Here is an 11,740-nt window from a genome sequence, read left to right as displayed (position 1 = left end):
GCAACTGCCCGGAGATTGTTGGGTGAGGATCAGTCTGAGATTGCAGCTGGTTCTGCCGGACTGCCTCAAGCTGCAGTGAGCAGAGCCTTGACTAAAGCTATCATGCGCAGGCAGGAATCTCGCTACCCTAAGCCTGAAAACCACTGGGTTTTACAGTTACCCGATGTCTTCCTCATCCTTCCCAAGATGGAAGAAGAAACCTATCGTGGTACCCTTGAGGCCCGTGGGTGCGGGTTCATGTTCACATTCCCTGGTTTTGATATGCATTTCAAGGATACTAGTGTAAAACTGTCATTCTCGCGACGTGGAGACGACAGGATACCGCCTCTCTTGCAATTCCACTTCCATCAACCCATCATGGTGGGGACAAAAGAGACAAAAGGATATTCAGTTCCATTTGGTGCCCACCACTGCGGGAAGCCGTGACAAAGATTTAGACGACTTTGTGGGCAGAATTCGTAGGGTTCGGTGGGATTCCCAGTGTATCTCACCTCAGTTCGAGGAGCTGAATGAGTGCGAATTTCATGGAGTTCTTCCCTCTTATGATAAAGAGTTGACCGCGTTCCCAAGGGGGGCATCAGCTGTCTTCGCCCTGACTGCTTTTGCCCTAGTTCTGCTCGTAGAAACTCCTTTCATCGTGGTGCCGCTAAAAGATATTGAGATAGTCAATCTGGCGAACGTTGGATCGGGGGAAATTGATATGACAGTGGTATTCAAAGACTTCGAACGTAAAGTGCTTCAAATCAACTCGATTCCGTCAAAATCGCTTACTCAGATACAAAACCTTCTGAACTTTGGGAGCGTAAAGTACTATTGTAACAGTAGAAAACTAGACTGGGATTCCATAATGAAAGATATCGTAAAGCTGCCCAAAGGAGTTCGTTGATGCTGGTGGATGGCGATCCTTACATCTCGAGGATGAGCGTACTTTGTCCTACTATGAAATTACAGAGCCTAAATATGATGAGCGGTGTTATTCATATTTGTAGCTTCTAGTTTCTTTAGTTCTATTTTGCTGTTGCTTATTTATCAGAAGTTGGGGGAGCATCCCTTATTAATTGGATAAAGATCAGCCCGTGGCCAGACTCAATTGGCATTTTTTATTTTGGGGGGAGAGAGAGTATAGCCGTAGAAGGATACGGTTATAGGCAGTTGGTTATTACAACTGAAAATCTTTTTGAATTCAAATGCAAAAGAAAACTTAACTAACTTTCGTCTCTATATAAGCACAGTCAGAATTCACTTGTTTTCAATCCTATTCCCTATTCTCTTCTCTCCAATTTTGTGTTTCTCTACTTTCCTTGATCATCAACGTTTACAAGCAAAGATCAAAAGAAAATGGAGCAGTATGAAGACGAAGTTGGAGTCAAAATCTACAGTACGAACAACCCACAAGATGAATCTTCTCAATTCCCATCTTCTCCACAACAATCAACATTGCCAACACGTGAACATGGTCGCAAACGACGTGCAATGGCGAAAGGAGTACAAAAAACTCTATCAAAGACATCTATGTTAGCCAACTTTTTACCAACTCGGAACATTACTAACATTTGAAATGATAATTCCATCTGTTACTGGTGATGGTGTATGTACACCAGTGAAAACCATGATGATTCTGGTATTATTGTGTCTTTGTTGTGCTTCTTGTTTCTTTTTTCATTTTACAGGTAGTTTCAAAGGACCAGATGGGAAAGTTTACTATGGGTTTGTTACTCCTAGAGAATTGGCTGTGTTCAAGTCGGACCTTGGAGTTGAAACTCCAAAAGATGATAGATATAAGTTGGGGTTCTCGGATTTTGTCCATGCACTCATGTCTGTGATGGTGTTTCTCTCTATTGTTTGTTCTGATCATAGAGTTACTAATTGTTTGTTGAAACATCATGTTAAGGAAATGGACGAAGTTATGGAGAGTTTTCCATTGATGGTGGGTATCATTTGCAGTGCTTTGTATCTAGTTTTTCCGACCACTCGTTATGGAATAGGATGCATGGCTACATGAAGTGGAAGGGACTTGAATCATTTGATTATTGTTGTAATAAACACCTGGTTGTTCAGGGTAGTAACTGGGATGTACGTTTACATGTTCTTATTGTTGTATTATGTACCTCTAGTATAGTGTCCCTGATTTACGAGACCATAAATAAAACAGATTTGACATGAGTTCTCTTCTTATGATCTGCACCTATTTAAAAGTTTACTTTCGTTTTTATTCGACGATTTATGCAGAGACGCTTGGATAAAAGAATGCAGAGACACTTTAGATCAGAAAAAAGTCTAAACTATGGTATTCATAATCGTGTCAAGTAATGTTAATTACAATGTGTAAGTACTGTTGAACTCACAGATTTTCAGTAATGAAAATGCGACTGTAAAAAAGATACAACCAAAACCTGCAGAACAAAAATCTACAGAAACATATTTATCCTCCTGCACACACTAAATCCTCTATTATATTATATATCTATGAACATGACTTAAACAGTTAAACCCTACACCATCCAAAAATCTATCAACTCTTGAGGGGTACCTCCCAGTCGTGGTAAATAGCTATAAACATCGTCGCTTCTTCTCTTGATATGACTTGCAGCATTTGTTAATGATTTTCACTTTTCTGAATCCACAACTTAATATTCTATCTATCTATCTGTAATCTCGCTCTACAAAGGACCAATTGGTGCTAATCTATGCTAAATTCGAACACTTCAGCCAAAAGGTTTCTATCTCTCACCACAGCATACGGCCCGTTGGTGTTCTTGAAGCTTTTCCCAAAGACAGAGTAGCTCTCTGGGACCTTGGTAGTGGGCAACAACATACCCATCTTTGCAACCTTCGTTGTGGATCCTGTCATCATGATCATACTTAATATTTAATCCTTTTTTCTTCATCTCTGCAATCCAGATACCCATCGCGACATCTTCTAATTTGAACATCTGTCACGAAATCATTCACGATTTATACCAATCCTGTTTGTACTCTTCAGATTATAATCAATGTTGGTGCAATTTAGGTACTTTATGTTTAGGTCAATAGATAGATTTATACCAACCTTATCTGTAGACTTCAGAGTTCAGATTGTGATCAATATTAATGCAATTTAGGTTTAGGTCAAATATTCTGCCTCACTATAAATTTACATGCCTTACATTTGACTGGTAACAAATGGGGTCATATTAAAACCTCAAGTCTCATTGGACCACTATAACCAGGCATTGAAGGACTTCCAAGTAATGGGAACAAGTGACACCGTACGCTATGAATGATATCAGAAATCTCCTAAGATATGGAAGGAAAAACTAACAAATAAAAAACAAACAACAAGCAAAAATAATAAGAAGAAAGTGTATATTTACCTTCAATTGGCCTTTGGTATGACTGTTGTAGACTGTCTTTGCTATGTCACTTGAAACAACATAACCAGGACCATGAGCCCAAGGAGGATAGGTTTCTTCTGGCCATTCCTACATGAATTCAGATTGGGGGTAAATGCTTGGATAATCATAACCACTGAATTTTCAGAACAAATAGAAAATCAAGGAAACATTAACTGCAAAGTTAGAGCAAGTCACCTCTGGAGTAATATACCATTTGCTGTCAGTATCCCGATGTGGACGGGAGTCGGAATTAATTAAACCATACAGTAACCCCTGAGTCACATTAATCCTATTCAAAGATGAAAGTACTTCGTCTACACGAACAAATGCATCATCATCCGTCTTCATAACAAATTTTGCTGAAACAACCTCCGTCTATTGGAACACAGAGAAGACAGTTTAGAATAAGCTAATCCCATGAAGCTAAAAATGAAGAATCTCTTGCACTGTTATGGAAAGAGATAGATGCTGACCCCAAAGATGCAAATGGCTAACGTCTTCCAAGTGATTAGGCTATAATAATCAACAAAAGGCATCAACTGAGTATCTCCATAGGTTCGTGCTTCATTCCAGAGTTCTTCGTTCACAATCTGATTTTTGTGCTACAACACCACAATTTTGAAGACTTCAGATAAATATCCCACAGTATTTATCAATGTCACTAATATTTGCAGCAACGTAAATAATTTGAGTAATTTCTATGCATAATTTATGGACCAAAAACCATTACTCATTCTCTACATTCTATGATACTAGAACTAGAGTATCATTTTACTTAATTTTCGTTACTCATTTTCTTATGAAAATAAGAACAATGGCTTACCAGACCAACAAAGAAACGCACTGCAACAGCTCCTGACCGAACTGCATCATACTGCATCCATGATCTCCTAACAGCCATCCTTCGTTTGAAATTGTTGGCAGTAGAGAAAACACCAATAAAGAGATCCAGCGACTTGCGAGGTAGAGAAGGTGCTCTGAGTGATTCAAGGTCCACTATGTGGTCTAAATCTTCTGATATGGGTAAACCACTGGCAAGAACAGACACTAACTTCAGGTCTCCAGAAATCCTTACTTCACTAACAAGCCATGGCTCCAGACTCTGTCAAAAATTCCAGCCCGATCTAGTTATTGCAAAATTAATCTCAGGTTATTTGCTAGGATACTGAAAAAAGAATTATCAGTACTACCTCACGGTAAGCAAAAGAAGTTATGTGTTTTCCATCAACTGTCATCTGCAACCCTTCTGCACCCACCCTAAGAGTAGCAACAGAGAGATGCCCTTGTTTGAAAGGGAAAAATTGCCGTGGTTTGAATCTCTCCTGTGCCATGGAAGACCGCTGTGAGCTATTGTAATTCTTATTACCCATAAACCTCTGGGTGTCATTTTTACCCACCATCTCATTGCACATATGTAATCCGTCCACTGAAAGGAAAAGATAATCTCAGGTTATCAATCAACTGGCTGAAAGAAATGAAAATAACTACAGAGGTCAAATGATAGAAGGTAAACTAATACTAAATTCAGCAAGAAAAAAACTAGTATATGTAAGAAACAGATAAATCAGAGACTTCAAAGAATTACCTGTCTTATTATTGTCACTAACAGGAGAAGGACATCGCTCCTCTTCACCCCATTCATGAGCTAGTGTCCATGTATTTTGGACAATCACAGGATCATCGGTTATCTTATCACCGTGGAGGCGGACATTGAAATGCAATACAACAGGAGGATCTGGCTCCCCTGGAAGGGGCGAACCTGTTAAGTCGATACGAAAATTGCCAAGAATTCCACTTGGAATACCAATGATTGTAACAGAAGAGCCTTGAACCAGACCACAAGGAATACGTAATTTGTATCCACTGTCACCAAATTCCGTGGCATTCATTTTATCAAGAAAAGGAGGACATTGTTTCTCTTTCATCTTCAGCTGTGAACTTTCATTAGTAGAATTGAGTTTTTCCTCTTGAACTGAAGTCATAAGACTATCCCATGCAACTTTAGCTTCTTTTATAGCTTCAACCGCATTTGGTAAAACCCCAACATTACCTATCAATTGGCTCAAGTAGGTCCATGTCTTCAAAGATTTTTGTTCTTCCTCAGAAAAATTCTTTGGCGTGAAAAGACTGGTTACTAAGACATCGGTGAGAACATGTGTATTAGATTCTGGATTTTTGACTGCCGGTTGATACCCAGAATTCAACCACTCAAGAGGATTTGTTGAATTCAAGAACGTGTTTGAAATAGGACTCCCCACAATTGGACCTGTCATAATGCCATACCTCAGAACCAGCAACATGAAGAGTGATGCAATTAGAACACCTCCAGACCACTTCTTCATTTTTGATAATTTCATCTTTTAGGTCAAAAATTGAACCCTAAAATTGTCAGAAATCAAATCCAGTATGGTGCTAAACATATCAATTCTTCAGCAGCAAACTTCCAGTGTACCTTGGTTATTCATCGAGCGGATGATACAGATAAAACTCGTAACAACAGGCGGATAACTATTTTCACTTTCTGGGAGTGTAGCATACTAAGAATTTCCCCCCAATTCCTCAGCTTAGATCCATTAATCACCATAAACTACTACGTTTTGCCAGTAAAATCGTCAACCACAAGCCTTGATGAAAGAATAAAGTTTACATTCTAACCCCACTTACCAACAACTCTACAGCAAGTGCTTAAGTGAACCTGTTAACATCAAAGATTTTACTTAAATTCCAAGACAAAAATAACTAGTACAGAAAACAGAACAGTTAACTAACACACAAAACACCAATAATCTAGTTCCCCATTTACGTTTCCTTAAATTAGAGTTGCCAATTTTGACATCGAACTGTAATTAGGTTCACCTAAACAGTCTCTTTCAGTTTGAATCCAAACCACTCACAATAACTCCAAAAGTAACTTCAAACTACAACATACAATGTAGAAATTAAGTTCTAAATCCTCTAAAAAACTAAAAACAAACAGTTTCTCTGCAACTGAATTAGAATTACACTAAACAAGATAACTACATACCTTTAATCTCTTCGAACACAACCCAGAGAGAGAAAGAAGACCTAGGGAGTAGAGAATGGAGAGCAGTTGGTATAATTTCGTTTTCTCGAGAAGCAAAAATGGAGAAATAAAAAGGAATAGTTTGGATCTGTTTTATGGTTTGAACTTGAAGACTACGCCAAAAGACAAATGCCAACAAAAACAAAGAAACATCAGGACGAGGAGGAAATGAAGAAGAAGGAACTGATTTTTCATTTTATGTCCTTTTATAAACGGCATTTCATTTTCATTCATCCGTATTTTTTTTCTTTATAAGAAGAAGTAGTAATAAGTCTTTAAAGTTCTTAAAGTCTAAAAAGGAGAACTGAAATAATAAGAAAGAAATTAGGAAACTGAATAAGTAAAATTAAGAAACAGTATTAACACGACTATAATACTAACTACCACTTCTTTTTAATTAATCTCCAAGGACTATTTTTTTCTTATTTTTCTTTTTGGCCTTTTGAGATTAAAAAAGTGCAGGCTACAGCCGTCCTGTTGTTGAGGAGAATCAGTCAAGGCCAGCTCTGTTCATCTTTCTCAATCAGAATAACATTTTTTCAATAAATCATCTTACCATCGTGGCACACATCTAATGGTACCCTGCAGGCCTGCACATGTTAGGCATTTTCTTTTTTAAGAAATCTTGTTAGACCATACAAGTCTAGACTATAGACATTGACAATTCTATACATTGACAATCCGAAAACCAACCCTTACAATACAGTGGGCCTAAATTTTACAGGACCCACTGTTATTTCCAGGAAACAAGTTTCAAACTTTGAAGGAAAAATTGCAAAACCATCATACTATTAAGACCAGATTTACAAAACAGTCGTACTAATACAAACTGTTAACAAAATGGTCATATTTCCGTTAAATAGAAAGTTAAGTGGTGACTCACAGTTAAATATGTTTATGAAATTACCTACATATTCTTCCTATTTATCCCTCCATACATGGTTTCAAATTCTGTCTTTATTATAGTTTTTTTGACGGTGGTGGTGCCGTCGCTTACATATCGTTACATCGCGGTGGTGCCGCCGCTTACATATCGTTACACCGCATTCAGGATCGTTAGAACGTATTCAGGATCGTTACACCGCATTCACCCAAAGGGTTCATCGCTTCCCCTCTGGAGTTTAGCGAAGATTCTTAAGCTTCCACCACCGCTTCATCACCACTACATCAACCAATTAGTTAAATGAAGAGGGTATTTTAGGGGAGGGTATTATGGGGAAAGTTAACACCGTTTTATTCAAAAGTGTTAAATCGGATGGAATTGTGATCATTTTGTGAACGAAATACAAAAGTATGATGATTTTGTGAACGAATTACAAAAAGTATGACCATTTTGTAATTGGCCCAACTTTCAATCACGTTCTTTTAACTTAAAAAAATAAGCAATGTTTCGTGCGCAAAAAGTGTGGAATTACAAGTCTAACGGCGGACAATAAAATAGATTTCAAAACTCTAATCCAAGTTGTGTTGAGTGTTATTTTAAATTGCTTTCGATTTTGCCTCATAAAAATCGACTATTAGAAAAGAACAATCGGATTTAGATACAAAATCAACCACATGAGTGAGTAAAATCTAAAATGGTGTTCACTGCAATTTGGATTTATGTTGAGTCTGGTTTCCATGTTGTCTTCCGTGAAACCTGAGAACATGCCTGGAAAAAAGTGTGGATGACCTCAACTTGGAAGTTATTAGACTTAACATTCCACACATTTTCCAAACTTGGAATTGCTTTCATGGCGCTCAAATTGGAGGCTTCCACACTTTTTCCAATCCATGTTCCAAGGTTTCATGGAAGACAGCTTGGAGTCCAAGTTTGGGTTGATTTTGTTTCTAAAACTTTTCCGACAATGGAGAAATCGCATTGAGCCCAATTTTAAATTGTATTTTGAAACTAATTTTACCTATTCCAAGTGATGAGGTGGTAATGAATTTGGAAGATAAAACTCTTTCATCATTAGACTTGCTCTTATGTGACCTATTTTGGAAGAGGAGGTTTCTAATTTTTTTTTTAGTTATGTTTACAATTGTTTTTGTTGGAGAAAATGGGATTTTAAATAGTTTTTTATAACTTGTAATTTGATGGTTTTTGTTGGATTTGATCTTATGCCTTGTTTGTCACTAAGGATATTACTTGTTATTTTCTGTCTGGCACAGTGCTTCAGCTCTTTCAAGCCTGGGATAACAATGTCTTGTCTGGCAGGTGTAAAGAGCTTTGAAATATCCTTCACTATGCTTTTTTCTGGATCATTTGGGATGAACGAAATAGCAGAGCGTTTGGGGGAAGAAATAAATTTGTTTATAAGCTCATCATTCACATCAAGCAGATTCTGATCTTATGGAGTTGTGAGAAAGGAACTTTTAAGTCCATAGACAGTGTGCATATCTTGCGCAACTGGGAGTCGATTATTCATATGTAATGTAATCTAGTATTTACGATTACCTGTTGTATTTGGTTGAATCCATTTCTTTTGATATAACTTTTCTTTTTCGGAAAAAAAAAATTCTTTATAAGTGAATGAAAGGAAACCTTTAGTCCCACATTCGGTAGGCTAAATATAGATGTCCACCGTACAACTGAGTACCTTAGTTATGCTTGGGATAACTTATGCCTTGGGCTTATGCGCGTAATTAATTAAGATCTATTTTTTACAAAATATTTCTCTTAGTATTGTTCTATTCATGTGAGATTTCCTTTTATGTCTTTATCTTAGTTTATTTTAGAAGAAAACCAAAAAACTTGTTTTACAAGAAACCCTAAACCCTAGAATTTTTTTCTCTTATAAATGAAAACAAACTTTGCAGTCGAAAAATCATCCCAGAAGCGGCTATCATCCTGTCTTATTTTTACCTCTTCTTGCTTTGTATTGTGCATTGCTTATTTATTTTGTAATACCCGGTATTTTTACTTACGGTTTTGATTCTGGTTATACCCAAATTAACTAACCATGTAGTTTAGGTTGTTTCCTTTGTCTTAGCCTAGTTAGGTTGTTTGAACTAGTAAGGTTAAGAGTTAGGGTGGAAACAGAATAGCTAATAAATAATAAAATAAATATTTTTATTAATAGAAAATGAAAAGACAAATAAAAAGAAATAAGAAAATAATAAATATAAAACAAGATGTTTGCATGGATGTCACTGGTGTCTCGCCCTTCACTGGTGATGGTACTCGTTCCTTTGTCCCAGGAAAGGCTATTTCTAATGCGGTTTCAAGAAAACGCATAAATATTTGGACAAGTGTACTTCTTTGGGATATGGTCTGGGTGTCTTAGCTTTCTCCACTCTAGGGGAGCTTGGTGAAGACACTTTGTGTTTTTTCAAGCGTATGGAGATTGCTTAGTTAGTAATGACGCGAGTAGTGGTTTTGATAGTTTTATTTTCCATAGATTAGGCGTTTCTATTCAGAGAGGAGTTGAAGCCCAGCTTGTCACTAGGCTACCGACCAAAAGATTTGTTTGATTTTTTGTATTCCTCGAATAGACATGATATAAATATAATGTATTATTATTAATAGGAGTAGTATTAATATGGGAGTTAGTGTATGGTTTAGAAAGGAAATAGGGAGAAAAGAAATGAGAGTTACAAACATAAATTAGAGAGAAAGCTAGGAGAGGACGATGGAGTTAGAGATTTTTTTGAGAAGAAGGATTAAGAAAATCAGTAGAGGCTTAATGAGATTAAGGTAGAATGTGAAACACTTTCTCTTTTGGTGTTTTATTTTTGTGTTTTCTCGTATGATTTTGTATTGTTAGGTTTCAGAAATTTATTCGTATAATTATATATATTTGATTGATGATCAGTCTTGTCCTATTGATATATAACTTAATTGGGTATCATTAGTTAAAGCTGATAATAATCCACAGAAAATTCATCGTTGAATATTTGTTTGAATTTGGGTGATTGTTTCTGAAATTCTGGACAGTTTCTCTTTGCAATAGTTTTGGTCTGTTTAGAAAATTTTAATAATTTTATAATGATTTGTGACCTTGACAAAAGTTGTAGCCATCTATATTATATTTCTTTGTGCTTTGGATTTGCTCAATTTCATGTTATTATGGATAATTCATGAATTGTTTGGTAATAACATGTAATTTGCCCAGTTGTTATGTTGACCTTGTAAAAATCATATCCTTTGTTTAAACCGTTAGTTTTCTGTGAAATTTGGATATATGATAGATAAATATGTCAGGAGTGTTCATATAAAATTTGAAGACGATCGGATTAAGTTATCATTATGAAACCTATAAAATAAAATTCTGAAGTTAGTGTGTTAAATGGTTAAAAGAATTACATCGGAAGTTGGATTGTGAAGTTATAAATTGTTGATGAGGTGGTTTGGAATATCAAAATTATTTTGTATGATAAAATAATTTAATAAATAATTGGATACGTTTGGATGGCGGTGCCCGTACCGAGGATATACGGATAGGTGGGGCACGACCCAAGGATACTCGTGCAGCGGTAGTGTGAACTTATAAATGAATGAATATACTTGTTTGAATAGAGGTGCCCGTACCAAGGATATACGGATAGGCGAGGCACGACCCAAGGATACTCGTGCAACGGTAGTGTGAACTTATAAATGAATGGATATACTTGTTTGAATAGCGGTGCCCGTATATAGGATACACGGATAGGTGGAGCACGACCCAAGAATACTCGTGCAAGTGAGGTTGGCGGTGCCGTGCCGAGGATACACGGATAGGTGGGGCACAAACCGAGGATACTTGTGCATTTAAGAGGATTTGATAGATTGTGAGTTTAGTTGATGAACATATATATAATTAAATCCTTGAAGTTGCATCGTATACTCTTATTGTACATATTCTCTTTGATTGATTGGCATGTTTTTATATATTTTGAGAAAGAGAACGCATTCTATTGAGCTGTCATCTCACCCCAATTGACATTCCTTGCAAATTTATGGAAGTTGGAAGTGGAAGCTAGAAATGAGTAGCTTAATGATTGCATTGTTTTCTTGTATTGATTGAAGTGTAAATTGAATTAAAAAAAAAAGTTTAGTTGAAAATGTTTTGAATGATGTTTAATGTATTCTTATGCTTAAATTCATGTATAAGAGTTTCAATTATGTTTGGTATAAAAGTAAATTAGAAAGAATAAATATACGCATAAGTCTCGTTCCGACCCGTAACGCTTTGAGTTCGGATCTCCATACGGGTTTGACCCTGGTCCGGAACTCGGGGTGTTACATATTCCTTTTCTGATCCTTGTTGCTAAGTTCAGAGAGTGGGTAGCTTGTGTGTTGTTCTTATACAAACTATTTCTGACAGTCTTATCCTGGACA

At 36.6% G+C, this 11,740-nt stretch overlaps 1 protein-coding gene and 1 pseudogene across 1 annotated transcript; one reads left to right on the top strand and one right to left on the bottom strand.

The window, feature by feature from the left end:
* Window positions 1–1,264: 1,264 nt before the first annotated feature.
* On the top strand, window positions 1,265–2,175 carry LOC113277456 (annotated as a pseudogene).
* Window positions 2,176–2,265: 90 nt separating this feature from the next.
* LOC113281681 (beta-1,3-galactosyltransferase GALT1-like) lies at window positions 2,266–6,682 on the bottom strand. The gene is made up of 8 exons (XM_026530470.1): window positions 6,400–6,682; window positions 4,960–6,069; window positions 4,565–4,800; window positions 4,198–4,476; window positions 3,848–3,976; window positions 3,570–3,749; window positions 3,354–3,461; window positions 2,266–2,933 (listed from the first exon to the last, which is right to left on the bottom strand). The coding sequence occupies exons 2-8, from the start codon at window positions 5,729–5,731 to the stop codon at window positions 2,721–2,723; spliced, it is 1,917 nt and encodes a 638-aa protein (XP_026386255.1). The 5' UTR covers window positions 5,732–6,069; window positions 6,400–6,682; the 3' UTR covers window positions 2,266–2,720.
* Window positions 6,683–11,740: the final 5,058 nt, after the last annotated feature.

Source organism: Papaver somniferum, chromosome 5 (assembly GCF_003573695.1).
Source record: "Papaver somniferum cultivar HN1 chromosome 5, ASM357369v1, whole genome shotgun sequence".
Lineage (NCBI taxonomy): Eukaryota > Viridiplantae > Streptophyta > Magnoliopsida > Ranunculales > Papaveraceae > Papaver > Papaver somniferum.
The sequence above is the reverse complement of the archived record's forward strand: the minus strand, read 5'-3'. Positions and strand labels throughout refer to the sequence as shown.